Below are 22529 nucleotides of genomic sequence, written 5' to 3'. Positions count from 1 at the left end.
ATTTTTAGTGTTGAAAAGTTTCTCTCTGACTAAGCAGTGGTCATCGGAGTAGTGATTATTATTTTTAGCAGTGACAGTTACAGATAAGGCATCCGGAAGTTGTTCTCATAAATTAACTTTACAGTGTATTTCTCGCGTGCAACTCAGTGACTGTACAGTGACTACAGTTCAGTTTCAAGCTTAGATTTATTTGAAGTTGGTCCAACATCACATAAACGTTCAAGTGCGGCACTGGGAAATGTGACAGACTTGCTGAAGAGTGTGCAATCCACAAATTGTGCTTCGATAGGTTGATCACTTCTGCAAATCTCTGTGTGACCTGCGTAACCACAGCGCCTCCATGACTGCAGAGCTATTAATTTCCCCCCGTTTCGTCCTGATGTTCTCCCTCGAGTTTTTTTCTTTTTCTGGCTGAATGAAATTTTTCTGGTGAATAAACTTATGTTAATGAAAGGTTGGATTTTTCTCAATTTTTCAGTGTGACAGTGTGCTTCACCAAGAGGTGGATTTTTCTAACTCTTTTTACAAATCTTTACAAGGGGTGCCAATAATTGTGGCGGGCGCTGTATATATCATTAGACTGAATGACCGATCATGTCTCGACAACAGTGGCATCAAGTAGGGTTTGCCCCCAACACCCCCCGGCTCACAATGTAGTGTCACCACATTGGGGTTTAAAACTTATACCTGCATTAAAATTTTTAAAAAAGAAAGAAAATACACATATAGAATAGAAACATTTGGTGGCTTCCACTGCCATTCATAATTCAAACGATTTCAAACAGGTGACTCGCTCTCTCCAAAATCCTACAAAAAAGAAGAATATAAAACCCAGGAAGGATTCTACAAGCATACAGATGTTTCACAGACACAAATACATTCTCAGTCCCTGCAAACTCTCAGACTCACACTTCAAAAATGAGTGCACAGTTCAGACAAGGAATACCTTTGATCCTTAATGGAAGGGGGGCAGACCGTGGCACTGCCTGATGATGTAATAATAGCAAATATGTCATTGACAATTTAGACAATTTAGAGATGCTGATTCAGCCGGCTGCTTTGAACTGAGAAAGGAAACCTGAGCAGAACACATGCGAACGCCATATGAACATACGATCTCCACACTCACAGAGGGGGGGTGACATATGAGCCTCCCGTTCTGGAAACCTATGGCAATAGCGCCTCCTACAGTCCCACGTCTCAGCTCTCCTTTGCAGAGTCTTTTCAAGGGGCAGGTGTTTGACTGCGGGGGGGGCGGGGTGGTAGGGAGTACTGGTAAAATTTGCTGACCTGGGGAAGTCCTCGTTAAATTTAGCTGACTGGGGGAGGTGTCCTAAGGAGGAGGGACTGCAAATTTTCAGGTTGTGCTTTGCCGCTGTTGATCAAAAAGATTTAACTAAGGTCCCGTCCCCACCCCCACACACACACACATACATGAAAAACACACACAATATTACAGGTGCCATCTGGACTGTGCAGCAGGCCAGTATCTGTTTTACCGTCTCTGCAGTTAATTTTTCTATGAAATGTGACAACTGTCTTCTCTGGCCTTTACAGCGTTAAGCCTAATTCATTAAAGGGCCTCTATATTAAATTATTACGGCAAAATATTAGTGGTGTTTCCATAGTCCTGTTTAATAAAAGTCCCACTAGCTGTGATATAATTTGAGGCAAATTTTCAACAAAGTGGAACTTGACATTAGCTCCCTGAATTAGTGGAGTGAATGTGTATAGTTATTTATGTCGGTTATGATACAGATATTGTCTCAACCAAAATCTTCAAAAAATTTTAATTGTTATCTTTACTTTGATAAACCATAAAGTCCTATATGTTTATATATGACCAACACATCTTATTCATTATTAAATACATATTCATTACATAGTTAAATTTACTCTATGTCCAAGACAATAAGAAATTCTGAAATAGGCACTGCGCCCGTATTTAACCACACATCACGCTTTAGCGCTTAATACGATGCAGGCACCCTAAAGAATTACGTTAAACACAAGAACAGCCGGTATGAGCACATGACCACGTAACGAGCACACGCTGCAATCCGTGTCGCCCTCAAGTTTATTTTTATCCATAACTAAACTTTTAGGTGGATGTTTTAAGCACCGCCCAAGTTCTGTGCTCCATAAATAACACGGGTGCTTCACAGACCTCGTGGTGAATCTAGTGCATAAAGCATTCTTCCATCTCTGCTGCACCTCCTCTTCCAATATTTTTTATCCCCGTGGCAACTCAAGGCTGCAAATATTTGGAAGCTGTACAACGGTCACGTGTATACATATGTATAAGACATTTATGTTTTTTTCCATCACTGGGTCATATATATCTACACCTGGGTTGCTGAGTCAGTTTAAAAGCGACGTCTCGTGCGCTGACTTAACACAATCTGGGAGTAAATTCGCACAAGAAGCTTACCAACGTGCAGCTGTAAAGACACGTGTGCTAAAGGTTTTAGTAGTTTGTGCAGAAGGTGTGACACGGGAAACGCTTTAAAGCAGCTCTCGGATATCAAGGCTGGGCAGCTGCCGATTTCTCCGGGGCTCCGGGGCGACGCCTGGCGGGGTCCGTTGTGCGCAGCCGCGGGGGGCTTCGCTGAAAGGCATGATTTTATGTGGATATGGGGGAAAACAGTTTTTGGGCTAGATTCTATCAAAAATAAGAAGATTTCGAAATAAAAAGATACATAAAAACTGTCAGTTTAATGCCGATAGTCACAATATACATGTAGGTGACAATATATAGCCTATATGTGATGATATGCTGAAAGTGAGTACGGTGGAAGTTCGCCATCAACAGGCGATCAAACAAAATTAATATAACTAAACAATTAATTTAGCTGTAATTTTATGTAATACTAACCGTATACATACATACATCCAACTTTGACTTAAAACTATGTAGGAAATATAACCGGGCACGCGCACAGAAGTGGTCTGCAGCAGGCGGAGCCCACGCGCCAGAAACTATGTCTATGTCTCACACCAAATACCATGATATTCTGATGGGTAAAACGACTATGGAAAAAAAATATATAATCACTATGCGCGTGTGTTTGTGTAGTAAATACATTTCGGAAACTGAGAAGGGAAGAGAAAGACGGGTAAAGGGAGGGGAGGAACTAGGGAGGAGGGGGATCTGAGGGGGGTGGCACACTAAAAACCTAAGTGTCCGGGTAGTTAAATACTCATTCAAGCAAGACGACGCATACTTGTTTGAAATAATGAAAAGGACGGATCATTGAGAGCGAACCTAGGGGAAAGTATCCTGTGTGGAAGAGGGGGAAAGAGGACAATTGATCAACCACGTGAAGTATATATATATCTTTAAATCAATAACATCGTAAGTGTTATATATATATATTTTATACATATATTTTACCACATGTAAAGCACTGTGAGATCGGGCAGTATGCACTGTATATGTATGTCACGCGAATGGAAACAATGGCGACCCGCACACACGTGGCACGCCTTGAGCTGCCTTAAAAAAGTCAGACTTACTACCGCGTTTTCTTTGTCCCTTCGGTATGACCTGTGTCACTTTGCTAAGTCAGCCGCATTCTCAAGCTCGGACAGATATCATAAATGTTTTAAATCGCTTACTCTTTACTAATCTATAAAACGGACTTCAGTAGTCGCCTGCTGCGGCACTGTGCCAGGAGAGATCGTGCATTTGTTATATATATCGAGCAACTCTTTTGATGTACTTAGGCCGTTGATTTAAATTGCCGGTAGCATTTCAGCTAATTAAAGTATAAATTGGCTTCAATTAAACATATAAAGAGCACATCATAAGCTCACTTTGGCCAAAGTTTTCAGACATCAGTCCCAAACCTATACTACTGTACACTTTACATTGGATGTTAGTTTACGAATTGAAACCGCACTGGCCATCTATCGATGGATGTTACAGTGCTTAATAACCAATCTAATCAGCAACTAAAACTTATGGTTAATTGTTTTTCTGGATGCAATTGCGAGTAATCGGTAGCACTAATTCGTATTGCAACTAATAGTCGGGGTTTAAAATAATTATAAGCGTAGTGTGGTCGATAGTGTAGTTTAATGATTGCTGAGCAGTCTTGTGATATGACTATAAAGGATCTAAATCCAGTTTTGACTGTTGCTTAGCTATAATCATATACTGTATGTTACTGAGTTTAATGATGTATTATTTGGTGTTTAAGATGCCTCCGTTTTTTGCAGTCCCGAACACAAACGACAGCCGCTTTTGTTTAAGATTGTGTCCGGCTCATTTCTTGCAGACGGGGTTAAGTGGCAGTGGTCCCGTAAATGACCGCGGTATGCTTGAGGTTTCGCACACAGCAGGGCGTCCATCCGCCCCCGGCCGGCATCATCTGCATTTCAATTACAAGAAACTGCACATTTACCTCCCCTCCCAAGGGGCTCCGTGTCCCCTGAAGTGGGGAAGGTATTATGTAACCAGCGTTAATTAACTAGGACGTATGTACGCGTTGAGCGTTGTGGGGGTGTCTGCTAGCTCTCTATTATTGTTTAGTAGGCTTAACTGTTCCTTGGCGAAGGCTGGGGGACCTTTCGGTGACACCTTGGCTACAGTGATAAGGGTGACCCTGTCTGAGCGATCCGGGATCAGACGTCATAAATCACTTTGTATTTTGTGACTGCAGGCTTTACGTGGGTTCCGCTACGCTTTGTTCTGTAGTGGCATGAAAAAAAACCCTAAAACAAAGTGCGCAAAATGGTCATTGTCACCATGCAAGAAAGTTGTAAAGCCTGATTATTCGCATATTTAGAATGATTCGTAAATTGTTCGTGTCACGCCTTCGCTATCGGTGATATCTGTCATTCCTCCGCCAAGGTTAACATCTTAGCATGAGAAATTCACAGCTCTCCGCTAATCTTTACATATACCTGTTGCTTTCAGTCTGCCCCCCCCCCCCCCCCCCCCCCACGACATGGGGTAGGGTTTTGCGAACCCACGGATGTGACTATTTTGCCAAAGCCAGGCTTGAATCAGCAACCTTTTAATTATAAGCACAGAGACTCAGCCCACTGAGCCACACACTGCCAGACTGATGATACTGCAGTGATAGTTGCTAACTGTGGTGTGTGCGAATGGTGCATTGTGGTCCAGTCCCACTTTCCCATGTTGGAGTCCCACGTTTCCATCCTAGGGTTGCCGCTCCTCCAGCGTTTTCTGGGATCACGCTGGATTTTGGTCATCTGGCCCCTAAATAACACATTTCATTGCGGAACACAGAATGTCTCCGAATCTGAGCCTCTTGTTTATGCGAGTTAACGTATTCAGTCAGAGCTATAGCCAATTAATAGACAGAGACTATATTGTGTCTTTTTAGGCAACAGAATGCACTCAAACAGCAAACTGTGTCTTCACCAAGTCGTACTATTTCATGATAGTCTCTATTGATCCAGGTATATAAGATTCTAACAGGTTTGGATGCTATTCAACCAAATAGTTACTTCAGCATTAGTTTAAATACACGAACTCGTGGCCATAGGTGGAAATTAGCGGGAGAACATTTCAAGCTGGATTTAAGGAAGCACTTCTTTACGCAGCGTGTAGTCAGAGTATGGAATAGCCTTCCTGATAATGTAGTGCAAGCTGAATCCTTGGGTTCCTTTAAATCAGAGCTAGATAAGATTTTAACGACTCTGAGCTATTAGTTTAGTTCTCCCCAAGCGAGCTTGATGGGCCGAATGGCCTCCTCTCGTTTGTATAGTTCTTATGTTCTTATGTTCTTATGACAAGCCACCCTCTACACATTCGCGGCGTAGTCGGTGATAATTGGAGCTATGTTCGAAGACTAGGTGGTAGCCTAATGGTTAGGGAAGCATGCTCCTAATCGAAAGGTTGTTGGTTTGAATCCCTAACTGGTGAAGTGACACTAAGGTACCTACAGCATGATACTGCTCTTTGGAGGCTGAATGATAGCTACCCCCTGCTATGGGATGCAGGGGTTAAATGCAGAGGACACACCTTGTTGTTGTGCAGTGTATGCTGTGGTGTATCGGTAATGAGAAATGGTCACTTTCATCTAAAAAAAAAAGTTGCCTCAGTGGTGAAACAGATTAACCCAGCTAACAAAAAGTCAATGGCTTTCATCCTATTACACAGTGGGGGCAGAATTACATGTTGTAAAAACAGTGACGGATGGAAATTGTATTAGTAAAAGTTTTCTTGCAGACTAAAATGTTGTTTTTTGTATTAACTAGGGTGACTTAAGTATAGGAGTACGGGCTACTTTCTACAATACTTTTTAAAACTATTGTTTTATGAAAGTCTTAGGTATGGGGGTCATAACTAGCAGAATAAGCTATTCCGTTATTGAGCAAATACTGAATCAACAATGTTTTCAAAATATTGGAGATTACATTGCCACGTAGGAACATAAATTCCCTCCGAAACAGACCGAAATGAACCTTTGGAACGGTGTCACCATCTGCAGTATTTTTGGCCAATGACTGGGTGTGCAGGAATTTTCCAGGGCCGAGGTAGCGAACCTATTCCATCCTCAGAGCAGGTTTGCCGATGCCTCTTTTTGGTGAGAGCACTGTAACCAAACTGCTTTTCCACTCGGGGTGTGACATGCCTGACCGGAATAGGTTCTGGTGTACACCCTCAAGAAGCAGCACGTAATTAGAAATGCGTGAACAGTCAGGGGCTCCGTAGGGCAGTTGTGAATTGGACACCGGCGACAGGGCAGTGAATTAGGGCTTCTGTTGTGTTAAAGCAGGGGTGTCAGACTACAGTCCTGGGGGGCCGGAGCACATTTTTCGGGTTAACCTCATTTAACACACTTGATTCAACTCCTGGTGCTAATTACCACACAGCACCTGAGCTGAATCATTTGTGGTGGAACAGGGAAGGAGCTAAGCTACACAGGGCTCCGGCCCCCCAAGACTGAAGTTTGACACCCCTGTGTTAAAGGGTTATTTAAGCTCATGAATACACTGCACAGGGCTCCGCTAAGCTGTAGCGGTTTTAAATATCATCATCTGTCAAAAGTAAGGAACTAGTGACATGTTTTCCGAATGGTTTTACAGTTTGAACCATTCCATGGTTATGCGTTTGGAGAAACACCCTCTGCAGTCCTGACCAGGATAAGCAGTTATGCTGTGAATGGATGGATGGATGTTTCTCCTGGGTTTGTCCAGCTTAGACTCTGCTTCAATCCTCAGTGGCAGGAAGCCCCGTAACTGACACCACACATGCACACAGACTTCCTGTTCCACTGTAGACTTTACAATGCCTTCCACAGTGCTTGGCTTCCTTGTTGGTATTCTCTTCTAACTGAGTCGATTTTGAATATGTGAAGTTCTTTGCAAGGTTTATTTTAAGTATATAAATACCAGTAGGCATTTAAACTGAACTATGTATTCTTGGCGTCTTTTATATGTGACTTTTGTATCTGCGAAATTTTGTTTTTGGTGTATTTGAACAAGTGGTTATACTGACCTGACCTGAACCGAGTAATTTCTGAGTAACTAAAAAGGGGTCGGAGCTCATATGTTTATCAGAGTCAGGTGACCAAACCGCAAAAACAAATAAGAGGAAGTCTCTCTTTTTTTAACTCTCTCTAGTTGATAGAATTTCTTCCGATACGAACCAAAACTTGTATATCCAGCATTTTAATGTTCAAATATTATTCTCTAACATGGTTGCAGCTACTTACCGTACCTGACACTGACTTTTCTCTCGCCGTCTGCGTCTTGGACAGATGGCGCCCTCCCCCTCCGTGGCCTTCCAGAGACGGCTGTGGATGGCGGGGACAGCCGTGGTGGAGAATCTGCTCTTCTCCGCCGTGCTGCTGGGCTGGGGCTCCCTGCTGATTATGCTGAAGAACGAGGGCTTGTATTCGCACTTGTGTTCAGGTACGCCAGAGCCGAGCCATACTCTTGTCTACTCAAGGTATCGCTAAAACCACATATTATTGAAATGGAGAACGCCGAGGTCCAGTCTCAGGTGTTGTGGCTGGACCCGACGTCATCATGGGTAAAAGTCGAAGTCCTTAAATGCTGTGAGCCGGAGGGTTTGAAATAGAGGGTTTGCTTCACCACGTCCTCAGTGAACGAGACGACGGCTGCAAACGCCACCGATGAGGATGTGCTGTGGCTCAGCTGTGTGGAGCAGGAGGAGATGCTCAACCTGGGCTTCACCATCGGCTCTTTCCTGCTCAGCGCAGCCACCCTTCCCCTAGGGGTCCTGATGGATAAGTTCGGGCCCCGTCCGCTGCGTCTACTAGGAAGGTAAGCCGGATGTGACAACGGGGTTTGGGAGGGAGGATTCGAATCAATGACCTACTGGTCCGAGCACACAAACATTATTCTGTGCAGTCCTGGCTCTGATGCAGCTCCTAGACCTTTTCTTTGGATGTTTGCTTACGTTATTTAAAAAAAGTGGCGGCTGCCAGAGGTGATAAGCCATGGGAGGCGTGAAGGGCGATTTGGTGAGGACACCCTGGGGTGCGTCAGAACCCGCTCCTGGTTCATGCATACTGCGGTCCGGAACGTTCATACTTTTTGTGCCAATGTGGCAGGCAACCGTATACTTTCATGCCACACCTGGGGGTGGCGCTGTAGAGCAAGGCTGCCCATTTATGAAGTGTAGCATATCCGTTATATTAAAAATGATTATTTTGCTAAAACTACTGATGCATTATGTTCTGACAGCGTTGCAGTTATAGACCTGTTTTATTTCTGTTTGCTGCTTTCTGGCAGTCTTTACACTCCAGTAGCGCGAAATCATAAAAATGGCGCTATTTCCGCACATTCTTTTGATCCTAGAGAGTAGGAAAGGTGTTTGTATACAATCTTTAGTTTCATCTCCTCTCTGACTTCCTGTTGCTTTTCCCCTGGCCAGGGAACGACCGCGTTTGCATCACCATAGCAGATCGTCTATGTTGGTTTGGTTTTTAAGTGGCAAGCACCTTCATGCCTCCCATCACCCCCCCCCAGTGCAATCTCTGTGCACTGAAATCTCTATGCACCCTCGGTGATGAAAATTACGCAAGCGACAGGCCTGAGTCATCCTGATGTGCCGCGTACCTAGACAGGCCTCCAGCGTGATTAACCAGAGCGTCTTGCCATACAGGGTGGGGGGGCAGCGTGTGTCTGTGTCGTTCTTTGGGCGCGTTTCCGCACATTTGGACACAAAATCATGTTGGTTCAATGAATTGGTCACATGCTTATCATAAGCTGAGCCTCTAGGCAGATGTTTGTTTTACATCACTGGAAAAAAAAAGTTTTTTTAGATACCAGGAACTCTGCTGCTAAGAAAGAGGATGATGCACAGGGAGTGCCTTTGTAGGCCACGCGAGTTTGAAATGAAAACCTTTTAATGACTGCTGAGCAGTGCTGAATATTTTCATGCTTAAAAGATGTCTGATATCAGTCTTTTGTGTCTGTGTATTTTCTGCTACAATATTGTCCAAAAAGGGTTTAGGAGTCGCATTAGAAGGAGCAACAGCTGTGAAACTCCGTGTAGTTCAGTGAGTTACGATGCTGTGACGACAACCGGGTTGTCTTTGGTTCAAATCCCAGGGCTGACGGATTGATTTCAATATTGGGCTCTTCAGCAAGACTCTTATCGCCCCGCTGCTCTAGAGACTGTATGGTTCTGGTTCTATGCTTCTTAAGAAATATGTATGTGGTTCTGGATAAAAGAGGCCTGTTACCCTCAACCTCTGACCCCCCCAAAACAGCGACCTGCCCTAACCATCATCCACTCTGTGTTTCACTCCCTCCAAACAGTGCGTGCTTTGCTGTCTCCTGTGCCCTGATCGCCATCACGGCCTACAACCCCATGGGTGAGTCAGAGATATGAAGCGGGGAGGTTTCCACAGACTGTACAGGCACACGGACCTCGATAGGACCTCAGCCGCTACACAGATCTAAAAATCAATGAATGAGTCAAGGAAGATTGATTTTTATTAAGGTTATGGTCTTATATGGCAGGTTGGGAGGGGCGTCTTTTAATTTTGCGAACATCCATCCATCCATTTTCCAAACCGCTTATCCTACTGGGTCGCGGGGGGGGGGTCCGGATCCTATCCCAGAAGCAATGGGCACGAGGCAGGGAACAACCCAGGATGGGGGGGCCAGCCCATCGCAGGACACACTCACACACCATTCACTCACACATGCACACCTACGGGCAATTTAGTAACTGCAATCAGCCTCAGCATGGTTTTGGACTGTGAGGGGAAACCGGAGTACCCGGAGGAAACCCCACGGCGACATGGGGAGAACATGCAAACTCCGCACACATGTGACCCAGGCAGAGAGTCGAACCCGGGTCCCAGAGGTGTGAGGCAACAGTGCTAACCACTGCACCATCATGCCGCCCCCTTTGCAAACATATAATCATAAAATTATCAATCCATATTTAAGCTTAAGGTATGTTAAGGATGTTGAGGTATACGTCCATGGTTATGACTGTTCTGTGAATGCATTATGAATGCATTATGAAGGTGCACTGACTGTTCTATGGATGTATTATAGAGGCACAATAAAGGTGCAGTAAATGTAAAGCACTAACAAATGTTTAGAGAGAAGCCCTGTATGAATGGTCAGCTGTGTATTCATGACCCAACATGCCACTGTGTTTGGGATCCCTGCTGCGTCGATCTGTGTGTGGGGGTTTCACATTGTAAATTAAATGTCGGTTACTCTGTATAGCGTGTATATTCCAGCTCCATTTTTTTAGAAAGGTAGGTATCTTCTGTGCTTTATTATGAATTAAAGTAGCGTGTTCATGTAGCATAGAAATGTCGGCCCTGTGCTTATCTTCCCTTGCTGTCTCTCTTTCCAGACCTCTCTGCTCTCATCTTTCTCGCTGTGTCCTTCAATGGCTTTGGAGGGATCTGCCTGACCTTCACATCCCTCACGGTGAGAGACTCGCACAAACAGATTTTTTTTTCCCTGAAAGGATGGTTAGAGTCCTTGTGTTTACCACCATAAAAGCTTAGATATGTTTTTCAGTCTTCATGATAAGCCTTTCCTGTCCTACCGTAACATTATGATGATTGGATCAAATGAGGAACATCTGAAATTGCTTCTCTCAAATAAGCTTGCAGGGAATGTTCCTACCCAACATCTATCATGAAGCTTGCACTTACACATTTTTTTTCCCTGTGTGTATCGGCCCCCCTAAGTGACGAGTCTTTTCCATGAGGGACTGATTATGGGGGTATTTGGCATCCATTTAGGAATGACGGCTTGCATTGGCTTCCCAGCTCTGCATGGCCTTTTTGACTTTCCGTGGCCAGGATGGAATTTAAGCACATGCTCCCCGACCAATCACAGCGATCTACAGGCCTCACACCCCCTCCTCAGCCACACCTCCCAACCTCTGCTGAAAAGGCACAAGGACAAGCTGTTTGTCAGTGACCGTAAATAATCCCTAACCCCAGCTTTTTGGCTGTTGGCTCATATGACCCACCAGGAAATCTACGCCATACATTTATATCCTCTTTGGTTTCCCAGCATCTCTAATATATTACGCATTTGATTGCTGACGGGGATGTTTTACGGGCGGGGTATTGTGAAGAACGAATAGCTGTGATTGGACGATGATCCTCCAATGGGACAGACTCTGTCAGCCTGTTTGTGGAGAGAATGGGCGAGTCTCGAGGCTGGTCCTACAAGCCCCGTGTGATCTTCAAAGACGTGTAAAACACCTTGCGCGTGTCCCCCCCACCCCCCAGCCATCACCACCCTTCCCGTGGCCTCTCACATGACGCATTAGACATGACATTGTGTCCAAATAAGTGCAGTTTGTAGTTAAGGTGGTTTGATTCTTGCTTCTTGCGTTACTGCTGCAGTAAAAGGTTGTACCTTTCGCTAGTTAAACACTAACTATAATTAATTTAATTTGATCTGATAAGTCGTTTGGCTATTTATACAAGTCCAAGAACTTTAGGATGGAATGCAGTTCTGTGGGCCAGAGAGTTTAAAAAAAAAAAAAAGTTCTCTCTTTGCTGTGGACCGACCGCGTGCTTTGGCACATCGTTGGTTAGGAGTTGGCGGCGTTGATCGAGCGAAGGTCTCCCAGATCTCACACAACTGAAGGGGCGGCTTGGCGCTTGGCCCAGATCAGTGTCCGCAGGTCCCAGGAGCCAAGCCACCCAATTCCAGCATTAATTGATTCTCTTAGAGCAGTACAAGTACTTGATGTTTAAAGTGAGCTTAAACGCCACTATCGGTCGATCTCGACACAGGGTCGGCTTCGGTCATGCCTGTATTTTCAGCCAGCTGAGAATGGACGTAGTGACCCCTGAAGGACAAGGGGAAGGCGGCGACCATGTTCCTTGGCAGCTATAGGGAGGGTGGGGTGAGGTGGGGTGGGGGGGGGGGTCGTACACACCACAAGGCAGCAGGTTGGAACCCAGGACCAGTTCAGTGACTTTTCCGCATGGGACGCTGGGGGGGGCTCAAGCCGGTGCATGTTTGCTGTGCTTGTGCGGGCGGCGGTGACATGCCTGGGCCGCGCTGACCTGAGCCCCCATCCCCCCCCTCCCCTGTCCTCGTGACGCACACCATAAACACGAGCCGGGAGGGGGGCAGAAGGAATGCTGCCTTTTAAAGGGACACAGTGCTGGCAGCGTGGGGACCTGCCTTTGAGAGACTACACACAGTGTTTAAGGGCATCGTAAAAAAAATATATATGTTTACAGTGCCTTGCATAAGCATTCATTCCCCTGGGACTTTTTTAGAGTTTGTCAAGCTACAGCCTACAGTGAGAATGAATTTCATTCAGATTTTATATATAGGACACAAAGTTATAAAACGATTACCTTAAGCCTGAAGATTTTGTAGAGCAGCATTACATTTTTTTAATAGAAAATGGGGAAAAATATGGTGCAACAGTGAAGGTCATTCACCTGAACTCAGAGACTGGGTAAGGAGAGCGTTAGTCAGAGTAGCAATGAAGAGGCCTATGGTAACTGGCAAAGCTGGAAAGATCCACCCAGCAGGCAGGACAATCTGTCCACATGGCAGCTAGTAGTCGTACGCCTCACAAAGCTGGGCTTCATGGAGGGGTAGTGAGAAGACAGCCCCTGCTGAAAGCAAGGCAAAAAAATCCTGTTGGGATTTTGCCAAATGCCATATGGGAGAGACCGCAAACATGTGCAAGAAGGTAGTCTAGTCAGATGAGACCTAAGTTGAACTCTTTCTCCCTGGAGCAAAGCGTGTGTGGCGGAAAAACACTGCACATCGCCCCGAGAAGGCCGTCCCCGCAGAGCGGGGGCAGGCCGTCCCTGCAGAGAAACACGACAGTGGCAGCATCATGCTGTGGAGAAGCTCTTCATCTGCAGATTCTGGGAAACTGGTGAGGATTGAAGACAAGATGGATGGAGCTAAACACAAGACGATCCTTGCGGAGATCCTGCTTCTGTCTGCTAGAGACTTGAGACTAGGGTGGAGGTTAGCCTTCCCGCAAGGATGATGAGCATAACCCTATAGCCACAGCTATACTGCACTTACTTAAGACAAGGAATGCTAATGTCTTGGAAGTGCCCACTCAAAGCCCAGTCCTCAAACCAACCAAGAATCTTCTTCAAAGTTATGGTCCACAAGTCTCAGGCCAAGACAAATGGGCAAAAATTGCAGTGTCTGGGTGTGCAAAGCTGGTAGAAACATACCCTAAAATATTTGCTACAGTAATTGGAGCAAAATTTGGTTCCACCAAGTACTGAGTTGTGGGGGGAGGATACTTCTGCATCTAGCACGTTTGCTTTTTTTATTATCTGTGACATGGAGTGGTTTAGCTGTTTGTCGCCCTGCCCCTGATAGGAAGGGTGGCCGTTCGAGCCTCAGCAGAAGAGTCACACGTCTGTTAGCCCTTGAGCAAGGCCCTTAACCCTCAGCTACAGGGGTGCCACATGTAAGCCGACCCTGACCTGTAACTCCCAAGCTATGGAAAGCAAGAGGGGGTCGGTGAAGAGAAGAATTCCGAAGTACCAGTTGTCATACTCGTGCGAAAAGCAAATAAAGGAGTTTTCTTTACGTTGTTGACGTTTGCAAATCCATTTACATTCGAGCCTGAAATATGACACAACGTGGAAAAGATTCAGGAGGGTAAATGCTTATACAAGGTAGTGTAATATGCCAACTCCGCTTATCCAATACGGGGTGGCGGTGGGTCAGGAGCCTGGGGATGCCTGGATATCAGTTTTATGTTCGCAGACAAAGCAGCATGCACACTTTGAGGGATTTAAAACTATATTTACATTAGCTTGTCAAAGTGAGGCCTGGGATTGAGGTTAAGGTGTCCTGTGCAGATTTAAAACGAGTCAATGAGGTCAGAAGGCTTGTAGGAAACATTGGGAGCAGGCAGATATCCCTGATCCAAACCCACTCGGCCTCCACACTGTCGGCTGCCTTCGCTATAATGCGATGCGGGAGTTAGCCAGGAAGGGTGTCTCACGCTGGACACATGGAAGTGGAATGGAAGTGGACACATGTAAGCCGGCTGGCAGAAATGCAGGGGGCGCGGATTGCAGGCGTGGCCACTGGTTCGTTATCTAAATTGGATCTCATCTCAGTTTTTTTTTTTGACAGATGTAGATGAGTTGGCACTTTGGAAAAAGGGCATTATATGCCACTAAGGAATGCGACCCAGCACTAAAGATTCCCAAAACCCAGGGAGAGCTGAAGAATCCTTTACAGTTGAACAAAAACTCTTCGGCCTCTTAAATATACATAGGCCCTTTTAAAATAAGACATTTATCCTTTTGTCTGAGCTGCAGGGAAATAAGGCGATTGACGTATGCATAGGAATTGGCCCCCATTTAGCCACAGGGCAGGGTTTCGTTTATGCTTGTGACCGAGATGCCGGAAGGCGTTGAAGGTGTTCCTCTGAAGGAGACGGGCTGCAGTCTCCATTAATAGCCTGTCGTTGTCTGGTGCGAAATGGCAGATACTGGCCCTACCTACCACCATGCAGCCGTACCTCTGCTGAAAGTGGTTAGTGCCCCCTACTGGTGATGTAGTGTCACTGCATCAAAGTCATTGGTTTTAGAACAAAAATCATTACTTTATTCAATTGTTTATACATATATGACTGTCTTTGATTTTTTTTTTATATACACATACACACACATATATAAAATCACAGAAACAACCAGTAGTTTTGAGTAAAACATTAATTACAGGTAGTAATAAATTGAAACCAAAATTTTAAAACAAAAGGTCATTGACCAGCGGTCTCATTGAGTGCTTCTTAATTAGTAACATCTTTACAATAACCAGGCATTTGTGTCCCTTTGGGAGCCGGTGACTACAATTGCAATTAATAGCAAAATGGCAAGAATAGAACCAAATGAGTCAGTTGAAAGATTATGGTAATTAATGAAAGAAAATGTCAGAAGATACGTGCAGAGATGTTCGGCGTTGCCTGTCAAGGGACTTTTATTATGAAACCATTAAATTGGCAACACTTTCAGAATTAAGCAAGCATCCCATGACTTTCTGTGAGCACTGTGTGTGTGTTTATGTGTATGTGTGTGTGTGTGTGTTTATGTATTGGTGTGTTTGTGTCTGTATGTGTGTGCGTAGAACTTAAAGAATACACACTATGGCCATATGCATTTCTGCTGTGGGACTTGGGCCATATGATCTAAGATACGTGGGAAAGAGGTTCCAAACATTATGGATATTTCCCCTGTTCGGGAAAACGGGGAGGTTCAAGGGCAGAACGCAAAAGGGGGTGGGGGTGGGAAGCAAATCTTTGGCGGCAACTGAGAATGAAAGATACTGCAGCTCGGGGTCGGTGGGGACGAGGAACCCGGAACATTCTGCTCTCAGCACGGGCCATTAGGGCAGGAATGCCTGGCTTCTGGGCTTACGGGAAAAGACGCAGATGTTTATTATACACTTTAGGGCGACAGGGATGCTGCTGAGTACAGGAAACCCTCATGGTTACTTGACTGACCGTCCTGGGGCGCACAGGCGGTGCCCCTAGGCTCTCTACATTCCAGAGGACAGACACAATCCGCATAAAGAAGTGTTTAAAATTCTAATTGAAACACTGACACTTGTTCAAGCACAATAGGACCAGTTTAGTCCTGCTCAGTATCCACAGAACCAAACTTGCCGGCTGGCTGCAGGTTCCTCGTTGTTTTTCAATCGCTATTCATCACTAATAGTTACAAGTTAATTAATGATTCTTCTGGATAAACAGGAATGAGCTGATGTGTCATGTGTTTTACTCGTGGCCTATACTAAGGGTAGTTAAATAGGGTGATGCATTATATGATGTAACCTTGGTTGTTATACCTTTCTCTCTCTCTCTCTCTCTCAGTTGCCAGTAATGTTTGGTAGCTTGAGCTCCACCATCATGTCCCTCATGATTGGCTCCTACGCCTCCTCAGCAGTCACCTTCCCAGGAGTCAAGGTACCGTTGACGGCCAAGCTGACCCACGGCGTTGGGGCTTAAATGGGATCCGTACACATACCCAGAGTGCGGGTAGAGGTTCATACCATACTTCTGTGGGCCGCTTCGAGCTCAAGAGCTTTTAGCGCTGTAGAGCTATTGGTATGGAAAATGGATGGGTTCTCCGTCTTAATGCACCCTCGCTCTCTCCCCTACGCCCTCCTCTTTTGCGTTTAAGCTGATTTACAATGCCGGCGTGTCTTTCCGGGTGATCATGTGGGTGTGGTCAGCCCTGGCCTGCCTGGTTTTCCTGAACTGCTTCCTGAACTGGCCGGCGGAGGCCTTCTACACCCCCGAGGAGTTCAGGTACGTGGTCCAATGCGCCGGCCGCCGTAACTCGCAGAGTCCTCCTAGCCGTGACCGTGGCGGCTTATACAATGAGCTTGGCTGACACCATATCGAGGTTCATGCTGTACATGGCATCCTCCATTCGTAACAGGAGGAAGACTGAGACTGAGAGCACCAGTGTTTCTCAGGAAGAGAAGGAGAGCTGGGATCATCTCCACAAAGATGTTCCCCCAGGGGACCTGGCCCTAAGTGAGGGCAACCAGGAAGTTGATCAGCTCTCCAAGAAGCTTCCAGAGGACAACCCCAACCTACAAAGTGAGTCTTAGTCTCAAAGCGGAGATCGCTGCCAGATGTATTTGACCTTTGCCAAAATCGTTTTGGCATTAGAAGATCTTTTAAGTGATTTTTTAATTTTTACTTCATAGATATTTAACTATTTATTAGTATTTTTGGAGAACATTTACACAATGTTTCAAAGCAGGTTCCTCTCCCAATCAGATGAGTTAAGAATCCAGACATTTTGAGAGCCCCCTCTTTGAGTAATATGTAACTCCTCAAGGAGCCACGTGGATAACCTGGTGGCCAACTGCACAAGTTCACATCCGACGGTCTCAGCATGTTGACGGATGATGTTGTAACCATGACCCAATATGATTAATCCAACAGCAATGTGACTACATTACACCTGTACAGTTCACTGCAGATGGAGGTAACACAGAAGACGCGATTCCAGAACCGCTTCCTTGTCCCATAGCCTTTTAACCTAGTTAGCAGAAGTCGTAGTAGAACCATTAGAAAGAATCAAGCCACATCCATATAGACTGCAGCAGTAGTACTAATGTGTTGGCAGAGGTGGACAGTTCAGGTCCAGAAAGTACAAATCCAGACCATGATTTTATTTCAACCAGCCAGTTGAGGACTCTGTGACTGTCACTCTTCATACCCAACTGGTTGGTTGAAATAAAATCATGGTCTGGATTTGTACTCTCTGGACCTGAACTGTCCACTTCCGCGTGTTAGGAATGTCTACATTCTTCTAGGAAGAACCATACTAATGGTATAATGTGTCTAGTAGTACTAACATTCATCCTGTGCCTTACTGACCTCCCCCCCCCCCGCTGGCTCCCATCATGGAGGCACGCTGACACTCCCGCTTTCTCTCGGCCTCAGGTACGGTGCCCTTTCGCAGGTCAGTGTGCTCGCCCATCTTCTTATGGAGCCTCCTTACCATGGGCATGACCCAGCTGAGGATCATCTTCTACATGGGCGCCATGAACAACATGCTGCAGTTCCTGGTCACCCACGGCAATCCGCACCGTAAGTACACGGGGGCGGGGCCACAAGGGCACTGGCCCCACCTGAAAGCTGATTGGTCCCCTCCTCTGATTTACAGGTTCAAAAACTTACCAATGACTAATTATAAGTTTGGCCCCTCTGTGGGAATATTTTCCCTTTTTTGCCCCCCCACCTTTAAAAAAAAAAATCACAATATTGCCCCTGTCACTGCGCCTTCATTTTCTCAGTGACTGGGGGGGGTGACTTATCTCTTCTAATGTCTTTTTGTCTTCCATTATCTTTTAGCCTCTGAGGAACTGGCAATAGAAGCTAATGAAAAAGGTTAGTAAAGGACATATTTGTTGTCATTCTCCACCAAATGAGGTGCAGTTCGCAGATTTGGGCCATTTATATTTCAAATGGGTGCTGATCATGTTTCTTCAGTCTGGGGACCATGGGATCTACTGTATTAATGGTAGGAGATCCCTGGCTGTGCTCCGTTTCCAACCGGGAGCCCCTAGTTCAAAGATGGTGGCAAAAGCCCCAGTGTAGATTGCCAGCTGCATGCTGATTGCGCCCGTGCCTTTGACAGTGGACAGCTACGCCTCCATCTTCGGCGCCTTGCAACTGCTGTGCCTGCTGACATGCCCTCTCATTGGCTACATCATGGACTGGAAGATGAAGGAGTGCGTGCAAGGCGACAAATTCCTGGACAACGGGCGGAAAAGGTCTGAGGGCACAGGAGAATGGGGTGGGAAGACTGGAGTGCTGTGTAAACAAGCTACATGGGGAGCGGCGGTGGCTCGCAAAGACAAAACACTGCTGTTGAGCTACCCGGTTGAGTAGGTCTATGTTTGCACCAACAACAGACTTCCTGCCCCCACTAGGAGAGACCCGAAGCTGCAGAAGCTCACCAATGCCATCAGAGCCTTTACCCTTACTAACCTGCTGCTGTTCATCTTTGGTATCACCTGCCTGATAGACAACATGGCTGTACAGGTGAGAGCAGGACAAATGGCCGCGGTGGACTCGCCATGGTCCAGACACCTGTGGGGATGTATGACCCAATCGTGCCTGTTAAGCTCCAACCTCACAAAGTGTGTGCTGATGGTGGTGGAGATAAAGGCTCACCCTTTCTTCCAGGTCATCACGTTCATATTGCACACTATGGTCCGAGGGTTCATCCATTCTTGCTGCGGGGGCATGTACGCTGCAGTGTGAGTAATGTTACGGATGCCTTCGTTCAGGGTTCCTGCCCTGGCTAAATCAACTGGCGGATGACTGACGCCCATGTGTCCCGTTCTGTTTTGTGTAGGTATCCCTCCAATCACTTCGGCACCCTGACGGGGCTGCAGTCAATGATCAGTGCAGTCTTCGCCCTACTGCAGCAGCCGCTCTTCATCGCAATGGTGGGACCACTCAAGGGAGACCCCTACTGGGTGAGACTTGGTCAAAAAAGGCCGACGTCTGTCCACTATCACAGTGGTTCCTAACACGGTCCTTGGGGACTCCCCAGCAGTCCAGGTTTTGGGGGGAGCTGGGTAGGAGCAAAAATTTGAACTATCTGGGGGTCCCCCAGGACCGGGTTAGGAAACATCGATCACACGTGCACTTGACACACGGACTGAATGACTGACCGGTGTCTCCCCACAGATCAACATGGGACTCCTCCTTTTTTCATTGGCCGGGTTCTTGTTGCCCGGATACCTGCTCTATCACCATAGACACCTCCAACAGAAGGCAAAGCTAGAGGTGGAGGTGGCCAAAGAAACCATGACCCACGAAGAGAGCAACAGCACCAAAAACCATAGTAACGGGCATCTCCCTTAGGAGGCTTAGCATTTAGACTCCGTCCATCCATCCATCCATCCATCCATCCATCCATCCATTTTCCATTCCCACTTATCCTGTCCAGGGTCTCAGGGGTCCAGAGTTTATCCTGGAGGCTACAGGCACAAGGCAGGGAACAACCCAGGATGGGGCACCAACCCATCACAGAGCACACTCACACCTACAGGCACAAGGCAGGGAATAACCCAGGATGGGGCACCAGGTGACTGAAGATTTCAACATTAAATCCGTTCATTTTAAAATAGTATTTCCAATGTAATTTTTGATGAGATATACCATAGTTTTTAAAAATAATTTTATGGCTATTACCTGTACGTTGTTGTTGTTGTTGTTGATGTGTATAGTAGCATTTTTAGTGTTAATTACTAGTCTGACTGAAACTGATTTCAGAAAAATGGACTTGAAGTTAGTTTTAGTGTTTGGATGTTTTATGAGTGTGCCATGTGACAATGGTTTTAATTCACTTTGCATTACAACAGAAATTCTATGTTGTAAAAACCATATGCTTGTTTTGTTATAGGTATATCGGTATATATAATATAAAAATATTATCATTATTATGTATAATCATCTCACCAGCTTAGTAGATTGTACGTCATAGTCCGTTTTAAGATTGAGGAGAACTTGGTAACATAATCAGTTCGTCATTTAGTACTTTTCATGGTCTGTAGGGTGAATCACACAATTGAGTGACACTCAAGCTGTCTAAGAATCACGTTCTTTCTCTGATCAGTATATATTCACAACACTGAGAACATGCGCCGTTACGATGGAATGGGCTACTGAAGGCGATGTACTAAAAAAGCCGATTGGAAGATTGGTACATCGGTACTTATTTCATTAAGCACCATTTCAGTCAGTGTCATAAATGTGTAAGTGAGGCTGTTCGGTAAACACTATTTCAATATGAATTGTCTCATAACACTGGTGCAAATTCTTTTGTTTTAATTTGCTGTTTTTAAGTTTTAAGCATGTTGATTCGTTTTTGCATAGGTATGTTTTGTGGCTGCACATCTTGACTTCGAAAGGAAACTTCTCTTTATGTATTTGGAGGTCATATTGTCTGATATTCGCAAAGTTTTTTTTTTTTGATGATGGTCGATATATTCTGTGACAAGCTGCACAAAAAAATCACCTAGACGGTACCTTATTGTGTTGTGGTTCTTGTGGCCATTCCAGACATGTATTTGCCAAAGTTTATTTATGATTGGTAGTATAATGACGTTCGCTGTCATCCAATAGCGTTTTTTAGTTGTACACTATTGCAGCATAATATACGTGTATTGAAATGTGCGCCAGTAGAAGTTAATACCTCACTGTCAACATTTTGCAAAAAAAAAATGCAAATACAGGAATGTTCTTATCTCACACAAAGTGCCTCAAAATGTAAAAAAAAATGCAATCCCTCACTCGTTGGAGGGTGGGACCCCAGTTAACCAAAGCATTATTTTCCAAATGGCAGTGTCCACTCCATGTACTTCCTGCAAAGCTTGAATTTTGTGGCCTATTATCTGGTAATAAGGTCATTCTGCCTTTCACAGGTACAGAGATATTTGATATTAAAAATATTGGGGTGGGGGGTGGGGGGGGGCTTCCTCTTCATCTCACACACTGAATGGATGGGAGCTGTATTTTAGCTGGTGCTTTTGTCTGAAGAAATCTGCAGTCCATATATGAGTCTAAGTGCCTTCAAGGAAATCAGAACGCAGTGGTTAGAGCGGCTGCCGTTAGCTAGCGAGTCCCTACCTTTGTCCACTGCGCCATTCACTGCTGGATTCTTCTGACTTGGCCCATTAACTGTGACTGGTCACTTGTATCTATTCCTGTATTCTTTATTTTTTTTTTACTGCTTTTTCTGAGGATCCATCAGATGTCAACTTGAGACAATAAATACGTATTTTTGGAAACGAATCTTGTGTCTGCGAATGTCTGCGATAATGAGTTTGTATTCCCCCTTTGCTCACATCCAGTGAACGTTTAATATTAATGTGTTTAATGAGAGTAGCTAAGTGGCACGGTGGGATGCCATCAGGGCTTCCTTTGTTCTATGCATTTCCTGTGGATACTTTGGTTTCCTCCATAACAGTTCCATTAGGCTAACTGGTATCTCAAAATTGGTTCTGGAGTGTTCAATGTGTGGACTGGTGGCTTTTATCAGCATGTTTATGAAGTATGCGTACACAGTATGCTTAAATGATTTGAATTCATGCCGTTTTACCATTTTTAGATGTATAGCAAGCACTAAAAAACATTCTGAATAGCAATCTACGTTTTGTGAAAGCAGGTGGGCCAAGGATTTGTGATGAAATCCCTGTGGAGATACATGTCCGTCTAGACAGCCTTGTCAGTCTCACAGGGCTTCATATGTGATTATGATTTTATATATATATATATATATATATATATATATATATATATATATATATATATATATATATATATATATATATATATATATATATATATAAGGTCTACTTGTCATTTTTATTTTCTGAACATTTCCAGTTCTAGTTTAGTTTTTATTTAGTCTCAGTGTTAATTTTAGATGTTAAGTACCAAGTTTTGATACCACACTGGAAGTGACTTACATGCTTTCACCGGAACATGAAACAGCTAAAGAGAAAGTGTGAAGCATCTTGTTTTCCTGCCTTAGCATTCCCTT

The 22529-nt window shown here is 45.0% G+C and overlaps 1 protein-coding gene across 1 annotated transcript; it reads left to right on the top strand.

Annotated features, from left to right (window-relative positions):
- The first annotated feature begins 3168 nt into the window (after nt 1-3168).
- Nucleotides 3169-21778, top strand: LOC125704678 (large neutral amino acids transporter small subunit 3-like). The gene is made up of 15 exons (XM_048970603.1): nt 3169-3355; nt 7737-7890; nt 8085-8265; nt 9769-9824; nt 10829-10905; nt 16322-16414; nt 16632-16759; nt 16893-17056; nt 17912-18058; nt 18323-18358; nt 18609-18744; nt 18904-19015; nt 19160-19233; nt 19332-19455; nt 19670-21778. Exons 2-15 carry the CDS (start codon nt 7737-7739, stop codon nt 19844-19846), a joined length of 1659 nt encoding a protein of 552 aa, XP_048826560.1. The 5' UTR covers nt 3169-3355; the 3' UTR covers nt 19847-21778.
- Nucleotides 21779-22529: the final 751 nt, after the last annotated feature.

This window comes from Brienomyrus brachyistius, chromosome 12 (assembly GCF_023856365.1).
Source record: "Brienomyrus brachyistius isolate T26 chromosome 12, BBRACH_0.4, whole genome shotgun sequence".
Lineage (NCBI taxonomy): Eukaryota > Metazoa > Chordata > Actinopteri > Osteoglossiformes > Mormyridae > Brienomyrus > Brienomyrus brachyistius.
This window is presented reverse-complemented; position numbering and strand designations above follow the sequence as displayed.